At 43.4% G+C, this 18843-nt stretch overlaps 1 protein-coding gene across 1 annotated transcript; it reads right to left on the reverse strand.

The window, feature by feature from the left end:
- Window positions 1–275: 275 nt before the first annotated feature.
- On the reverse strand, window positions 276–13533 carry LOC122899711 (glutathione S-transferase A2). The gene is made up of 7 exons (XM_044237715.1): window positions 13430–13533; window positions 6790–6894; window positions 5923–5974; window positions 5092–5224; window positions 3123–3264; window positions 1514–1645; window positions 276–654 (listed from the first exon to the last, which is right to left on the reverse strand). Exons 2-7 carry the CDS (start codon window positions 6874–6876, stop codon window positions 529–531), a joined length of 672 nt encoding a protein of 223 aa, XP_044093650.1. The 5' UTR covers window positions 6877–6894; window positions 13430–13533; the 3' UTR covers window positions 276–528.
- Window positions 13534–18843: the final 5310 nt, after the last annotated feature.

The following is an 18843-nucleotide window of genomic DNA, read 5'->3' on the forward strand; positions in this document are numbered from 1 at the left end:
AGAGATCACAAGTAGGCAGAGAGGCACAGAGAGAGAGAGAGAGGAGGAGGAAGAAGTCTCCCTGCTGAGCAGAGAGCCTGATGTGGGGCTCGATCCCAGGACCCTGGGATCATGACCTGAGCCGAAGGCAGAGGCTTTAACCCACTGAGCCAGCCAGGCGCCCCGTAAGAGACTATTTTTGTGTAGAAAAATGTCCTATGAAAATTTCTACTTCACACTTTTTGACAGGTACATGATAGACAAAATGACTATTTTTTAATAGATCAAAGAAAGAATTCATGAAATTTTTCTCCCTTTATTTATTTTTATGGCCAAGAGACATCCTAGGAGGTGATCATGATTTGATATTTGATCAAAACAAATTGTTTTGCAACTAAATCTGCATAATTTCTAATGAAATGACCACTAAGCTTTTGCAATTGGTAACCTAACCTCACAATAGCCAGGAATTACATGGAGGTAACGCACTTCATGGCTAGAAAACCTCAGCAAGGTGTGTCTTGCGTGGGCTGGGCATCCATTCCTGCTTCATTTCATCCTGAAAATCTTCTTGGCTTGTTCTAAACTCTTCTCATCGATGGGAGGTTTCCTCTGGCTGCCAGGCTGCAGAAACTTCTTCACCGTGGGGAGGTTGCTGACTCTGGTTTTCAGGGCCTGCAGTGCACAAGGGCACAGCTTCAGAATGGAGCCAAAGCCCAACCCCATCATTAGCACAAGCAAGGGCAGAGACCCTCCTGCAAGGACCAGCGGAGTCTCCTCCATCAGTACCAGTGGGAGGCTGGGAACCACACCCAGAGAGACATGAAGGTTAGAGGAAGAAAAGACAGCTCAATGCCATTTTCCCCAAAGGCATCTTTCTTTCAGACTCGGTTCAGTTTCAGGGCTTCCCTGTCTCCGTCCCTACTCATAAATCCTGTGGATACATCACTCTAGTGCAACAGCCAGAAGAGGAATGTATCTGTCAGGGAACGACACACATAAAGTCTCCTGACAGACAATAAAATATATAGGAAAACTGCCCCAGAATGGAAGACAGGAAATGTAGAAAGGTAAACCATAAGATCGTTCAAACCAGTCAGCCCCCTGAGAGAGGCACAGGGAGAGAGGGAGACTCTGCCCAGAGAAACATGATGTCTGCCATTAGGAGCAGGAGTGGAAGGAAGGAAGCAGAAGGAAGAAGAGCTCCTCCGGCAGACACACGAAGGAAAGAGGATACACTTGGATAAGGGAAACCCCAGAGAAAACAAGGACAGAAACCATAATGGAATGGGGATGGGAAGATAGATGCTGAGCTCTGGGTCCTTCTCCTGGTGAAGACAATCTACTTTTGGGGAAGCATCCACCTCAAATGGCCTTGGCATGACAAGATTCTGTGCCTCAATCAGCCCCTAGGAGCTAACTCTGGAGGGCATAGTGGAATTGAGAAGAGGCAATTATGGGGCTTGAGTCCGAATGTCAGATCCTGAGGTGGGAGGTGTGAGTCTTCCCACCTGAGAGCTGTGAGAGAAATCACCTTCAATAGAGGGAAGTTGGCTAGAAGGCTGGGGTCAATCTCTTCCACATAGTAGAGAAGTTCAACCAGGTGAATGTCAGCCTTGCTCAGCCTGTTGCCAACAAGGTAGTCTTGTCCATGGCTCTTTAACACCTGGAGGATTTGAAGAATCACACCATGAGCTCAGGCTCAGTCAGGTTGGGCCCCTCTGCTCCTCCCTGCTCTCCAACCCTACCTCCCCACCTCTCCTGCCTCACTGATGGGGTGGGGGCTTCAGACCCTCCATATTGCCCCTGACTCAGTGGGACACTGGGTCTGGGCTGTTCTTTCCTTCAGCTGAAGCCCTGGCTAATGTCTGCGTAAAATATGTGTCCACTGTATGTCTCTTTCAACTATTCCAATGTATGCAACTTTTCTGAGTAAAATGTTGGGGAAATTCATGAAATGTATTAAAGTCTTCCAATAATATGCAAATGATAACATGAAGAGAAAATCCCATGGCACCACCAACTTTAGGAAACTTTGACAAACACCCTTTCAGACTATGTACACATAAGGAACTATGGATAATTGGCAAAGAAAATAATAAAACTTCAAATGCTATATGGTAATAGACCATTTTCATTTATCTTATCATAGGGCTCTGTGATTTCAAAGTAGAGCTGTACTCAAACGGGAAGACTGTTCAGGTCTTCGTCATGTGCATGTGCCCCAAACTCAGCACCACAAGGGTCAGGAGAGAGAGTATTTCTTGATTTCTATGATTTCTTTCCTCCTTGAATAGGGCCAACACACTCAATGACTTAACATTGGTTCAGTGATTGACAGAATGATCTAATGCCTTATAAAGATGGCTGTGTCTGTGTTAACCCCTTCATTCTATGGATGGACCCCCGTATCTCCTGCAATCTTTTTTTTTTTTTTTGGCCCATGGTTTTTATTTAGTCCAATTTCAGGTACTTTGATCCTGAAATATTCTCCTTTTATCTCCCAAGAAAAACATAACACACATACTATGTAGAGCGATGGAACCTTATTTCCTTAGTTTGCATGACTTTTCTTTCAAGTCTGAGAACCATGTCTTCAAGTATGTCAACTAATTTTTCCTTGACATCCTTCCATCTGTCTGTTCCTCTCCGCCCACTGCCCCCATCTCTGTCCAGATACATCTCATTCATCCATCTCTGAAACACTACCATATTCTCCTGTAGGGCTACTGGCCTCATGTCTCCCTACCATGTTGCCAGGGTCTCTCCTGACCCACTGCTGTCATTGTGCTGCTCTTGGATCAAAACCCCTGCATGGTGCTCTGCAAGATCTATTCCAACGTCCAGTGTGGCTCTCAGAGCCCTCGACGACCCGAGCTCTGACTATGACCATGGAGGTCTGCTGAAGATAGAATTTAGATCAGGTCCTGGTTAGTGGAAGTCTTGCTGGAAAACTGAAATTTGGGTACAACTGGTACAATTCTTCCTCACCGTCGGTTTTTATAAAATGCCTTGAGAGTCAGGGTGCTGCATTACTGTTTTCTCTCTGGAAGCAAAGGTCAATGCCTAAGGAATGCCAGTCAGGTCCTAGCTTTCCTTGTCCTCTAAGTCCAGTGCCCCAAAGTGCTCAACAGTCCACTTACTTTTTCAAACACGGGGAGATAACGATCTGTTGTTCTCTCTTTGATCAGGGCAATCTTGGCCTCCTTTTGATCAGGTGGGCATAGAGGCAAAACAATGATCATTTCACTCAAATCGGCTATACCTTCTGTGTACATATCTATCCTGAAAGACAAAGTGACCAAGTTGTCGAACGTCTTCTGTCTTGATTTTATAATTGAAAAACACACAAGAGTAGGCATCAGGAGTTCAGTTCCCACTGGATGCATTTTCATACACCACCCATTCAGCTCGGATTTTTACTTGATTTGAACATCTCATTCTAGAACAAACCACTGACGTAGATACATGGCTAAAATTTTCATTATATACATGACCAAAGAGGGGGACAGAGAGCTTTGGTGACTTGTCCACAGCCCAGAGAAACTGGTGCAATCTCGCACAAATCCACTGGGACCATACCTGGGGCTTGCCATATCTGCTGTGATTTGTTCTGGGCACAAAGGTAATGTGACTCGTGCGCCTAAGACATGCCACTTAAGTGATCTCTTAATAGGGTCCCTGGCACAGATATCTCAGTCACATTCCTTTCCTGCCTCATCCTAGTACCCCACCCAAGCCCATTTATGTGCCCAGTATCAGCAGGTTTTCCAATTAATTCCCATAACCCTGTCCACATACAGTTGCCCAACTCTGACCTTGTTTGCATTTCTCAACTCAGCCCCTCAGAAGGTGAAATTCTTTGGACATTCCAACCAGTACATATTCTAGGAGATTTGGTTTTATTGTTCCCAACTCGGCTTCCTATTAAGAGTTTTTTCTTAAAATTAAATCTTTATTAACGCTTAATTCACATACCATAATGTATACACTTCTCAAGTGTACAAGTTTGTGATTTTTATAGTGAAGATACACAATTCTGTACTATCACCACTCTAATTACAGAATATTTTCATATTCCCAAAAGAAATGCTATATGCTTTGGTAGCCATTCCAGTTTCTTCCCTCCTCTAGCCCCTGGCAACCACTAAACTACTTTGTTTCTATGGATTTGAGTGTTGTGGATATTTCATACAAATAGAGTCATACCATAGGTACCTTTGTGTCTGATGTATGTAACATGATGTTTATAAGGTTCATCCATGTAGTAAGTACCATGCATCAATACTTCATTCCTTTTCATGGCCAAATAATATTCCATTGATGGATAGGCCAATCTTCCAACCACTAGTCAGCTGATGCACATTTGCAACGTTTCACTGTTTGAACAGTAAGAACAACACTGCTGCAAACATTTGTGCACAAGTTCCAGGGTAGATGGATTTTCAATTATCTTCTTTGTATACCTATCAATGGAGTTGCTGGCATATGGTCAATCTATGTTTAACTTTCTGAGTAACTGGTAACAGAGCATTCTGGGTTTTAAATTTCAATCATGTGGTCCCATCACAACAGAGAAGAGAACCCACAGATATGGTTGTATTGGCTAAAATCTGACTGCTCAAGATAACTCTAGTAGCTTAAGGACTAGGCTCCATTCACGCTTATCAAGTAGCTGGTAAGTGAGTTTCTTGCTCAGCATTCTTGTAATTTATGAACCTTTAGGATCCTTCTGTTCCCTGCGTTATCTGCTAGATACTCAGACACCTTGTCCTTTGTCTCTACTTGTTGGCTAGTATCCAGCTCCAAAAGGCCTGAGTACCTGGTGATGAGCCCACCATCTTTCTGGCCTCATAGTTCAACAAATTAGGGAAACTCTGTCCCCATATGTTCTCTATCCATGGACTGCTTCCTTTTCTGTATCCCTACCTGGTGAATCCACTGCAAATAGAATCCCTTATTCTCACAGATCTTGGTGGCGTCAGACCTCAGTCTATACCACCAAGTCCTGTGCTCCTCCTGGCCATAATCTCTCCAACACGGTCCTGCTTACCCAAGAAAGAACCCAAATTTTCACATTAATTGTTCATGAAAGAACAGAAAAATACGTACAGGGCTTTCTCCTTTATGTCTTTCCCATAGAGGTTGTATTTGGAGGCAATGTAGTTGAGAATGGCCCTGGTCTGCACCATCTTCATTCCATCCATTTCCACCATTGGCACTTGCTGGAACATCAGATGTCCATCTTTTGAAAGAAGAAAAGAAGAAGCAGAGTGAAACTGAGTGAAACTGAGTGAAATTTTGAGAGAATCTACAACAGGGACACCACCACCTATCTTTCAAATGAGAACCCTCTTAGAACTCGTGCCATTAAGGCCAATTCTAAAAGAGATTTCTATGTAGAATGTTTTAGGTGTTCTTTCAACTCTCCCACTGGTCAGTGTGTGCCTGGCTTTCCTGAGTCCGCCGATGCTTGTAGTGTTGGACCTTGTTCTTCATCTCCCTTTTCCTACTGTCAATGCAACACCCTCTCATTCTCTGAGACTATAATATTGCTGGTAGGACCTTGTCAACCCCACCAGAGAAAAGAACTCAAAGCAACTGCTAGCCTATTTCTACTTTTTCACTCTACTGCATGTGTTCGAGGGTCCTTGGATGGGCAGATTGTGTGGAATACTGAACTGACCCAACTCACTTGGGGGGCAGAAAAGCTGGAGAGAGCAGAGAGAGGCCATTAGCAGGGTAAGGGGCATGATTCATTTAGCAAATGCTCAGAGTTCAAGCCCTTCCTAGGCCTGAGTGAGATGAAAGACTGGCCCAAGGAGCCCCACCTCTTACATGGGGGCCACTTTTCTTCCCTTCCACCACCCACAACTCGCAACACACTTAGCTTATGACTTCTACCTGCTACCCTCATCCCAAGAATTAGATACTTGGTCTTACCACTCCTTAACTTATCCCAGTCTTCTGGAGTTTCAATAAATTTCTCTTCAAACTGGAAAGCAGAAACAGTGAGTTAGCACATCTATAATATATAGCATATATTATATGTTGTTATTATACTATAATAGCAACAATTCTTCCTTAAAATCATCTAAGATCAAGGCTCACGTTTCTAGTTGTTGCACCCAAGTCATAAACGGTATTTTGTAGTTCACTTAAATGCAAATCCAAATAAGGCCTACACACTGTGTTTGGTTTCCTTAGGTTATTTTAATTGTTTATATCTTTTATGAGAAGAAATTTTAATAATATATTAGGTCAAATCTGTTCATATCTCTATTTCTTTTAAAGATTACATTTATTTATTTGAGAGAGAGAGAAAGCATGAGCAAGGGGAGGGGCGGAGGGATAGGGAGAAGCAGACTCCCCGCTGAGCAGGAAGCCCCATGCAGGGCTCCATTCCAGGACCTGAGATCATGACCTGAGCCAAAGGCAGACCCTTAACTGACTGTGCCATCTAGGTGCCCCAAATCTGTTCATCTCTTAATGGTTGACAATTTTTTCTTTTTTCTTTTTTTTTCAGACAGAGAGCAGGAGTGTGGGGGTGGGGGAGCAGTTTAAGCAGAGGAAGAGGGAATCCTAAACAGGCTCCATGCCCAGTGCAGAGCCCAGTGTGGGACTCAGTCTCACAACCCTGAGATCATGACCTGAGCTGATATCAAGAGTCGGAGACTTAGCTGACAAATTTTTTAACGCAAAACTCTTCACAGGTCATTTAGTAAGAAAATTCTCTTAACTTATGCAAGAAAAGTACTTTGATAGAGTCAATTTTAGATCCAACTTAAGATGACAAGACTCAGATCTAACCTCTACTCCTGCTGCGGCCAAGAGCCACCGGATGGACTCCATTCGGCCTCGTCCATTGAAGTAGTGAAGTTTGGGCTTCCCTGCCATGGTGGACTCCAAAGTTCTCTAAACATGAATGAAAGAACAAACAAATGAACAGATTAGCAAATGGACAATACCACAAAAGCAAAAATGTACTTTCTGGTGTGTGGCCAAACAGCACCAACAATGTGGAAGGAGTATCTGCCTTCCTCATGGCAGAGTTGGAAGAGTCCTTAGAATGTTTTTCATGGCCCAAGTTCTCATCTATCAGTAGCCAACCCTGGGAAATTGTTCCAAACCATGCTCATACCTCCACTGGGTAAAATTTGATGGTCTTATCAGGCAAATAGGGAGAGTATACAATAAGGATATAAGTATGGGCATTGGAAAAGGGGGAAAGGATTAGAGAATTGGTGTTTATTGAAAATCTCTTAATGATCATGACCCAAGTCTAGTGCCTTTGGATACATTATATCTTTAATCTTCATAACAGCCCCCATGAAACTGGTTGTTATCATGCCCATATCAGTTAATGAGAACAAGGCTCAAAGGTGAAAAGAGTCTATAGTCATTCCTTAGTTAGTGATGGACATGAAAATCCACACCTAGGACTGAAAAGAGAGGACAGATCTGGGAGCCTGTGAGGGACACTGAAACCAGAGGACTTCCCTAACAAGAAGGGGAAGGAGAGGCAGAGTCAGTCCTCCACTCCTTGGCTCTTATGCTGCTTTTGTTGAAAGGGCTGAGGCTCAAATCTAGCTCAAAAGACCTTAGTTCTTTTCATAGACAGGAAGCTAATTCCCTTCCTTTGTTTGGAATTCTACATTCTAACTTTACTTGGTGGCACTTCATAATCTGGAAAAAGGAATGTTACTGCATTAATCTTACAGTAAATGGAACAGAACTCACATTTCTTCAGTGCCTGTCATACAAGGGGTATTCTTAGCTATTTGTCTTTATTTCATTCTCCAAAAATTGCCTGAGGTGGTTCTGCTATTCCTGTCTTTTTAAAGTTGATGATACTGAGGTTTCTAGAGTAACTTGCCCCAAATAGGTGGTAGCATTGGGATTCAAACCCACTTCCATTCAAAACCAAAGATTTTATTTTCTATATTGGTGTTTTAAAAATATACAACCTTTAGTGGATTGTGAAGTCCACCAATTTCTACAGTGAAGTAGAAAATAGAAAATATCTGAATGTATTTTATGTAGAAACAGAAACATTTTAGCTTCAAATATGTGTTTATTGTGGGTTTGAGCATGTACATGAGAGCACACTCTTTTGATCTGTATAATGGTAAGGGATACTTTGTTTCTGCCTGATCAGTGAAGTTTGAAAGTCCTTGGTCCATCTCAGCCTGCATGAGAAATGAACATAGCAGGGAACCAGACAATGAAACCCAATGGCTCAAATAATGGATGTTCTATCATGGATGTGAATGGAAACACACAGGACTCATTAAAATCAGGAGTCCTAAAGCCAGGTCTTAAAAAGGAACAGGTGCATATTCTGTGCAAATCCTAGGCTCTGTTTACAAAACATTAAGATTCTCTTGTAAAATTTTGATGCAGAGTTTGGGACAAAAAGATACTTCTCTTTACCCACTGTGAGGTGGGAAACAAAGGCAGAAGGAAATGTCCTTATAATATTAAATGTCCTTATAACCTGCAGCCCACTGGCAAATACTTGAGATGGTCAGAATGTAACGTTCTTCCAGGAAACTCCCAGCTGGCTTAAGGATAATGGCTTTACTACAGGGAAAAACCACCTTAGCTTTACAATAGCAAGTTTCTTCTTTAGCACAGGAGGATCCTTTTGGAACTTCCCTTATCTTTACTTACCCCAACCCCAAAGTATATAATCAGTTGCTCCACTCAATCCTGGGCAGCATACTTATCCATGGGTCCTGCCCCTGTTCTTTAATAAAACCACCTTTTTTGCACCGAAAAGTTCTGAAGAATTCCTTCTTGGCCATCAGCTCCAGGCCCCCACAACACTACTCCAAAAAACACCTCAAATGAATGCATCTCAGAAAAAGTGTGTGTGACTTGAATTTTAGGTATCAGAGTACTTTCAATGTCCATATTTTTCATGTAGCACTCAGTAATTCCAACCCTTAGAAAGCAAAGAACTGTTGGGGTGCCTGGGTGGCTCAATCAATTAAGCGTCTGTCTTCGGCTCAGGTCATGATCCCAGGGTCCTCCAACATGGGAAATCTGCTTCTCCCTCCCTCTCTGCCCTCTGCCCCCAACTTTCTCAAATAAATAAACAAAATCTCTTTAAAAAAAAAAAAGTAAGTAAAGAACTGTTTGGAAACATACTTATCAAGTCATCTGTCTTGTAATTGGAGATTTGTTTATTGTACTTTCTTATCATGAAGAATGGGGGTGCTATGACTCAGCGGGATGCAAAGGAGAATGAGGCTTGTACCGAGTGTGTTTTGAACCACTAGTCACAGAGTTGTGATAAAAGGCCTCACACCACCTTACCCACTGACTGAGGGTCAGGATACAAAAGGAAACAATGTTTACCTTATATATTATTTTATCAGAAGGCTCCCCAGATAAGCAACTTTGTTCCCCTCTTGAATGGGAGGTCTCCAGAGGCCTGATCAAGAGTGGGGCAAAGGTTGTCACAGAACTTTGCCTGATCAGCAGAAAAGAAGATCTGGAGAGACTCGATGATTGGCCATAGAGACACACACGGATGTTCCTAATGGGCCCTCGGTATCTGGCGAGTGTGACCACCCCCCGCCCAGGACAACCCCAGGAAACAGCTTCAAACATCCTATTTTAAAGATGAGCAAATTGAAGTACAAAGAGACAAAGCAGCTTTCTTCAACTCAGGTTGTACGAGCATTGGCTTAGTTGGAACTCATCTGACTTCAGGTCCTGGGCTTCTAAAATTATGGAACACTTTGACAGCTTCCATGCTTCTCCTGGAGATCCTTGTTGATTTGTTCCCATTCAGAGCCCATTATCCAACTACCCGATGAAGGAGGCAGAGGGGGAAACATGGAATTCGCAAGCTCCTTTTTTGTTAGCTGATTTATAGGGGCTTGAAAAGAATATTGATAAAACACACCTTGCTTTACTTTGATACCCTGAAAAACCAGGAGTACAAGGAGCACTACATAAGTATATTTTACCTTAATAAAAAAGTAGGCTTAGGGGCCCCTGGGTGGCTCAATGGGTTAAAGCCTCTGCCTTCAGCTCAGGTCATGATCCCAGGGTTCTGGGATCAAGCCCTGCATCAGGCTTCTCTCTCTTTCTCTCTTTCTCTGCCTGTCTCTCTGTCTACTTGTGATCTCTGTCAAATTAATAAATAAAATCTTTTTTTTTAAAGTAGGCTTATATTCCTCAAATGAAGAATATCCTATGATAATTCCAGTAGTGTATGAAAAGAGTTATGTCTCTGGATGTGGTCCTAATCACAGTGTGAGGATCAGAGAAGGAGAAGGGACCTTGGAGACAAATACCAGCTCCTGTCTTCTGGTACATAAACTCAGTTGTTAAATCCCCACCCATCATTTTCTCTTCTAGAGACAGTTACATTTACTCTTGAAGGCTGTTGAGTGAGATCATGTACCTAAAAAGCTGTTAAGTGAGATCATGTACCTAAAGCTCATAATACGAATCAGAAAATGCAAGTTCCCTCCCGCTCCCTGTTCCTGGACAGAGGTGGGTCTCTGGGCTCATTGGATAGCACACATCTTTCTTTGTCTCTCTGTCCATCTGTCTCATCTCTGCCTATTTACCCACCACCATGTGTGCGTCTACCTAGCTCTTGACCCATAGAGCTCCAGTAGGAATCAGATGTTACATATTTCCAGACGTTGTTTCAGAGTCATACAATCATTTATCTGGCTTATGTGGAAAGACCGGAGGTATGGACTGTGTGTTAACCTGTATTGTAGGACCTCTAACGAAGATTCAGAGAGGTCTGGCGCATTACTAAACACAGCCTTTCGTAGCCTCAAGACGTCAGCAGATTTCTGGTTCGGCCCACCTGCCGCATGTACCCAGCAGTGTCTCTCACCTCTGGCCCATCCCCCCTGCCACTGGCTGTCTGATCCAGGCCCTCTGGAGTTTTTCCAGTCTCCGGGCTCCCCTGTGCGGGTCCCAGCCCCGTGCGTGTAATTGCTGGTCACTGCACAAGAGCAGAGTCTCACTGTCGACACTTGCCGAAAACAATCTCTTCTCTCCGACATCCTGTTCCTTACCTGGTAACTGACATTTAAATGAACCTTCTCCGACATTTTGGTTCTGGCTGATGTGTCCTGTACTCCCTGCTCTCAAACAGTCTCCTTCCAACTGCTCGACTAGCATCATTATCGGGCACACTCCTGCACTAAGAAACCATGGCTGCGCAGCAACAAGGTAGGAGCCTGATCTGGTTCCTGCCGGGAAAGTTTTGTAGACAACAGGCAGCTCACAGAGCACCCAGGGGTGACTCCAGTGTCATCGGTTCCTACCCCCAAATCATGGCCAAGCAAGTCACAGCAAGGCCAAGGCTGCCAGGCTGTAAGCTGAGCATGCTGTGCCTTCTGTCCAGGCAGGATCCTGCCCCCCGCCCCGGGGCAGCATAATATCCTCAAACCCGTGCCTCTTCCACCCCCACTCTTCTGCCTCCCTTCATATTGGGATCACGCCACCTCCTTGTCAACCTTGCTCTCGTTAGCACCTCACAGAGTGTTTTTCCTCCTTGGCATCTCAGCATTTTCTGCCGGGGATTTCTGGATTGTCACAGTGACGTCACTGAACCTCTCGTCCCTGCCTGCACAAAACCCATCCTCCCCCATGGATATTAACACTTCCAGCAGGACTTCGTGGACCCTTCTGGTCGGACTCCAGTGACTCGTGCATTCTAGCTAGGTGAATTTCTGTGCCTTTTAAAAATGAAAGATACACTCTGCTGACCACCTAGTCTTCCCATCAGGACTTCTTGCATTTGGGAGTTTGAGAGGTCCCTTAAGCCAGTGATTCTTCAGTGGGGGTGATTTGGCTCGCCTGCACGTGGAAGGCCATCTGGCAATGTCTGGAAGCATGGCTTATTGTCAAAACCAGAAGAGAGGGTGTTACAGCATCAATTGGGTAGAGAACAGAGATGTTTCTGATGTGGCATGAGGCCATGCTTGATGTGCCTCTGAATGCTTTTTATCTACTACTAGTCATTCTGCATTTTATCTGCCTAGTTTTCATTGACCATGTTATCCTAGCAGACACAGTGGTTGGATATTTAGTTGGAGATATCTTATGGCTGACTGTGGTTAGCTGCTGTATCTATGCAGTCTTTCCAGGATAGAGCTCATGGCCATTTGGGAAAATACAGGCATGCTCCTATTATCCACTGGGACTTACTCTTCTCCTCGGGCTGTCCGTCACTCCACTAGGTTGGAACCTCACCCCTGCACTGTGCTCTTTCTACAAGTACTGAGTGAAATGCAAAGACGCTATGAGAATCTAAACTGTGTCAACAGTATTCATGAAGTGACCATTTCTTATAAAACTTATAAATGAACTATCACTGTAGATATTTTAAAGGTGCAGTTTCCAAATTCGAGGAAATATGTATGTTAAGACTATTGTCAAGTACATTCTTTAAAACAAACTAAATGTACATGTCTATAATACACATTTTTTTAACTAAACAACAATAAAAGGACGATTAGCGGGACAGCTCCCCACAGCAGCAAACAAGCCAGCCTGAAGTGTCAATAGTAACAAGGTTGGGAAACCTTGCTCCAGCCCTGCCATGAGTTGGTTGAACTCTAAAGAGACAATGGGCCTCACCAGCTAGCTAGTCAGAGCCGAGACTTGGAATCTAGTGCTGCTGACATTCAGACTAACTTTTTTTCTATTATGACAAATCGTAATTTTCATAGGCTAGATAACATTGCAGTATCATAATTCACAACTGTTCTGTGTTGACTACAGTAGTTCTCCTTATCTGTGTGGCTATGTCCCAAGGCCCCCAGGGGTTGCCTGAAACCAGGAAAGTACCAATCCCTACATATACTACGTTTTTGCCTATACATACCTCTGATGAGGTTTAATTCCTAAATTAGGCACGACTGGAGGTTAAAAACAATGACTAGTAATAAAATAGAAAAAGTATAATGATATGCTGTAATAAAACTGATAGGCATTTGTAATTTATGAATGTTTTTCTCTCTGGAATTTTCCACTTAATATTTTCAGGCTGTGGTTAGTTACCATGGGTAACTGATAAGCACAGTAAGCAAAACCACACATAAGCGGCAGGGGGTGGGGGCTATTCTTACAGAGAAAGTAAGGCTGCCACAAACACCTCTAGTCTCTTTTGCACTGGTCATATTCTCGGATTGCTGAAAGGGTTTCGTTCTTTTTTCCCCTTATATCTTTCTATCGAAATTCTCATGCCCTAGTTTTCAAATCTCTGAATTCATTTTTACATTTTTGTAAAGATGCATCCAACAACCATTGAATAAACAACTCTTGAACTATCCCCAAGAAGGCACAATGTTGAGTATAAAACAGACTTTTCCTTGTGCTAAAGACACATTTTAAAGTGGTTTTCTGGTAATCTAGAGATGAGGGTGTGAGGCAACATCTGAAGATGTAGGAAAGCAGTACTTACCTTACTGAAGTGTCTCTCCCAGGAGGCGCAGCAGCTCCATGCCAACCCCTCATGCGTTTATAAGCTCTTTGACAGTCGGTAACGCCTCCTCTCGGATGAGGGTAGAGTTCAGTGAGGGAGAAGTCACTCCCACAATGCTCAGGGTCTTGGCTCCCATGTTAGATTAGAAGGGAATGACAAGTCATCCTCTTATGAAACAACTGGTTAATATGTTCCTTTTCAAGGTTGGCAATTAAAAGATTAAACAAACAATTTCCGACTGATCGGACTCTCTCTGCCAGTTTTGGAAGAAACTGACTGTGAGGTTTCCATGAACTGGATGCCAGGACCAAACAGATGAAAAACCATTACTGTAAAATGCTATACCCTAAAACACATGTCCACTGTACATCTCTTTCAACTATTCCAACGTATGTAACTTTTCCAAATAAAATGTTGGAGAAGTTCATGAAATGTATTAAAGTCTTCCAATAATATGCAAATGATAACATGAAGAGAAAACCCCATGGCACCTCCAACTTCAGGAAACTTTGACAAACACCCTTTCAGACTATGTACACATAAGGAACTATGGATAATTATCAGGCAAAGAAAATAATAAAACTTCAAATGCTATATGGTAATAGACCATTTTCATTTATCTTAGGGCTCTGTGATTTCAAAGTAGAGCTGTACTCAAACGGGAAGACTGTTCAGGTCTTCGTCATGTGCATGTGCCCCAAACTCAGCACCACAAGGGTCAGGAGAGAGAGTATTTCTTGATTTCTATGAATTCTTTCCTCCTTGAATAGGGCCAACACACAAGCAATGACTTAACATTGGTTCAGTGATTGACAGAATGATCTAATGCCTTATAAAGATGGCTGTGTCTGTGTTAACCCTTTCATTCTATGGATGGACCCCCGTATCTCCTGCAATCTTTTTTTTTTTTTGGCCCATGGTTTTTATTTAGTCCAATTTCAGGTACTTTGATCCTGAAATATTCTCCTTTTATCTCCCAAGAAAAACATAATACACATACTATGTAGAGCGATGGAACCTTATTTCCTTAGTTTGCATGACTTTTCTTTCAAGTCTGAGAACCATGTCTTCAAGTATGTCAACTAATTTTTCCTTGACATCCCTCCATCTGTCTGTTCCTCTCCGCCCACTGCCCCCATCTCTGTCCAGATACATCTCATTCATCCATCTCTGAAACACTACCATATTCTCCTGTAGGGCTACTGGCCTCATGTCTCCCTACCATGTTGCCAGGGTCTCTCCTGACCCACTGCTGTCATTGTGATGCTCTTGGATCAAAACCCCTGCATGGTGCTCTGCAAGATCTATTCCAACGTCCAGTGTGGCTCTCAGAGCCTTCGACAGCCTAAACTGTTGACTATGACCAACAGCTATGGAGGTCTGCTGAAGAGAGAATTCTAGATCAGGTCCTGGTTAGTGGAAGTCTTGCTGGAAAACCAAGATTTGGGTACAACTGGTACAATTCTTCCTCACCGTTGGTTTTTATAAAATGCCTTGAGAGTCAGGGTGCTGCATTGCTGTTAGCTCACAAAAGGTCACTAAGAAGAGGTTAGCTCACAAGGTCAATGCCTAAGGAATGCCAGTCAGGTCCTAGCTTTCCTCGTCCTTTCCCGAGCCTTCTTCTCTAGACACTCAGAGTTTTGCGTTTGGCTCTAGCTATTAGGTGTACCCAGCTCCTCAAGGCCTCAGTCCCTGGAGTCATGTTTCCACTATCCTCCTGGCTTCGTAGTTCATCCATTTTGGGAAACTCTGTCAGTGTACTATATCCGTAGATTGTTCCCCCTTATATAATCATACTCACTTGAATCCACTCCATGTTTACTATTTCTCACCCTCAGACGTCTCGGCTGTGCTGGACCTCTATAATAACACCAAGACCTACACTGCTATTGGCCATGAAACCTGTAAGTACAGACCTGCTCACTCAGGGAAGGAACGAGATTGCTCCTGTTACTTGTTGATGAAAGCACAGAAAATGTACCACGCAGGGCTCCCTCCTTTAGGTCTCTCCCACAGAGGTCATATCTAGGGGCCACATAGTTGAAAACGGCTCTGGTCTGCACCGACTTCATTTCACTGATGTCTACCATTGGAACTTGCTGGAACATCAGAGTTTCGTCTCTTGAAAAAAGATAAGGAGCAGAATAAAATGCTTTTGGGGTTGTACCCCATCTCAGATGGAAAACATATTTGAGACGCCAGGGATTAAAAAAAAAAAAAAAACTAGAATCACCTGGTAACATTTTAGCAGAATGGCATTTAGGTCCCCAGGAGCCTTGGTTTTCCGAGCAATCACTCTCACTTTCTAGCCGCCGTGTCATGAATCCATCCAGTATGTATCCATGGGTACCCGCTCAAGGACCCACCCAGGTACATAAGCAGTCCCTTATAATTTTGTGTCAATTCATTTATAAAATCATGGAGACTTTGAGAAGATGTTGGAAGAGACTTCAACAAGGCTGCCAACCAGGTGCCATTCCAAAAAGTTCCGAAGGAAGTGCGTAACAAGCATTCCGGCTGGTCTGAAGGGCTAACCTGCGTCCAGCTAACGCTCCTGACTTGCTGACGTAAGTCCCTGGATCCTTAGAGACAGACCACTGGCCTTGAGGAGGCGGCAACCAGAACTTTCCCAGTATGCAGAGAGGCCTGTAAGTCTGTTTGAGGCAGCCTCAGCTTTCTGATCAACCTGGCAATTTTTTTTTAGCCAAATGCTCTTCTCTTTTTTAGGTCACACAAATGATTTTAGTAACCTTCCCTTGTGTATCTGTAGACGTTGCCCTCATTTGCAGGAAGAACAGTTACTGTTGCACCGCACAAAACAGGAACCCGACCCTCTCACAACCCGACCCTCTAGCACAACCTTGAGCACAGAGATAACACTTGTATCACGGAGGCTGCATGCAATCAAGGAATGTTGCAGGCCTCCTCACTCCCTTTACTGATTAACGGCCCTACCCTCCTTTAAAAAGCCCTTTAGAAACCTCTGAGTTGGTGGCTGGCCAGGTGCCTGGCCTTCTGATGACAGCTCATATCCCTCTCCATTCAAGACCTGTCTCCTTAGTATTGGCCTTTCAGATGACGGGCAACCAAACTTGGGGCCGGTAGCAAGTCTCATGGTGTTCATGGCAATTAAGGAAGGTTTTGAGAGACATTTCTGTATATGTAGGGGTCCCTTTCCCTGCTCTCCAGTTTATACTTACTGCTATGTATATGTTGCAAGCGTAAGAACTGTTTTGAAAATAACCACAATGAGAAACCTAAAATTATACCTAGAAATCAACAATAATTCTTTAACACCATCTAATATGCAAGCTAATACCAAGTTTCCGATGTTTGTATGTGTCAGACGCATTTATAGTTTGTTGAAATACAAATCCACATGAGGTCCACACATTTGATGAGTTGCTGTGTCTTTGGTTTCCTTTAAATTTTGCTTATGTGCTCTTTCATGGGCAAGATGACTTAAATTTTTATTCCATCAAATCGGTCCATTTTCTTCTTAATATGCTGATATTTTTGTTGAAGGTTAAAACTATTTATTTGCCATCTAGGATGGAAGTCTCTTAGTTTATGAGAGAAAAGTACTTTGAAGCAGTCACTTTTATATCCAACTTAAGATGACCTCACTTAGAACCTACCTCTACTCCAGCTGTAGCCAGGAGCCACCCAATGGTCTCCATTCTGCCTCATCCGTAGACATAGTGAAGGGCTTCCCCACCATGATGCCATCTCCTGATTTCCCTAAACCTGAATGGATGGATGGATGGATAACCGCTAAACGAATGAAACCAGAGAAGCAAACTGTACTTTATAATATGCATTCAAACAGAAGAGTGAAGTATCTGCCTTCTTCACAGTGGGGTTGGAGGAGCCCCACAAAGGGCTTCATTGCCCAAATTCTCTCCCATCAGTGGCCATCACCATGGAATTGCACCAAACCAGGCTCAGGTTGCCATTTCTTCTCAAGCTGAGGACGTAACTAGGGCTGCCTTAATCCCACACACGTGCTCATCCTGGGAGCCTGTGAGGGACACTGAGACCCAAGGACCTCACTCACAGGGAGTGGGACAAGGGAGCAGTCAGTCTCCACTCATTGGCTGTCATGCTGTACTTGTTCAAAAGCATTAACTGGGCTTTTGTCTTTTGTCTTCCCCTGATTGTTGTCAAAACCTTCTAAATTCTCTCCATAGAAAAGGAGACTCAATCTTTTTTTTTTTTCCCCCAGTTGAAATTCTGTACTTTCCCACTGCTGGGCAAATTTGATTTTATAATCTAGAAAAAAGAGGATGTTAGTGTCTTGCCTTTAGAGTATATGTAAAGGAACTAACATATGTTTAGTGTCTCCCACATAAAGGGCATTTTCTCACGTTTATCTTCATTTCATCTCCATAAAAATTATTTGAAGGATATTCTAGGGTTTTTTTTAAAGATTTTTTTATTCATTTGTATTTTGAGGGAGAGACAGCGAGAGAACAAGTAGGGGAGAGGTAGGAGAGAGGGAGAGGGACAAGCAAACTCCCTACTGAAGAGAGAGCCAGATGTGGAGCTTGATCCCAGGACCCTGAGATCATGATCTGAGCTGAAGTCGGGTGCTTAACAACTGAACCACCCAGGTGGTCCTAGATTCTGTTATCATCCTCTGTTTACATTTGGGGATTTTGATACCTATGAAGGTTAAGTGACTAGCCTAAATTAAGTGGTGAGTCTGGCATTTAAACTTGCTTTTATTTGACCCCAAAGTCTTAGAGCTTCTCTATACCAGTGTTTTGCCAACTATAGGCTGTGACCCATTAACAGATTGTGAAATCAACACTATGGATTCTGCTAAGATTTCACCTGCAACTTCATAGTAGACATCGGAGTGTATCCTATGCATTAAGGGTAAGTACTTGTGGGGTAAAACTTTAATTTTAGTTACACTGATGCTGCATGTGAATGTCCCCGTGTGACTGGGGGCTCTCAATTGTTGTAAAGTGAAATATTTTGTCAGGAAACAGCCAAGGAAGTCTGACAGCCATTGCTCTATTCTAAAGCTTCTCTGGACTGTTAACATTTGGGGCTGGGTAATTCTTTGTTATCAGAGGCAGGCTTGTGCACTGGAGGATATTTACTTAGCAACGTTCCTGGCCTCTGCCCATGAGTTCCCAGAAGCACAGTGCCCCTCTTCCATCATGACAACCCAAACAAAATCACCCCCTGCTGAGAACCAGGTCTCTATCCCAAGCAGCTCACAGCTGGGAGGAGCCAGAGAGCTCCTCACACAGTAACTGGGAAAATCAGCAGTGGTCTTGGGCTTGTCAGGGATGTGAGTACAAAAGCACAAGATTCATTATAAAGCAAGGATTCGTGGACCTAGACTTGGGGCAGGACGATGTCAGTCCCATTTTTAGTCA

The sequence above is a fragment of the Neovison vison genome, chromosome 1, assembly GCF_020171115.1.
Source record: "Neovison vison isolate M4711 chromosome 1, ASM_NN_V1, whole genome shotgun sequence".
Lineage (NCBI taxonomy): Eukaryota > Metazoa > Chordata > Mammalia > Carnivora > Mustelidae > Neogale > Neogale vison.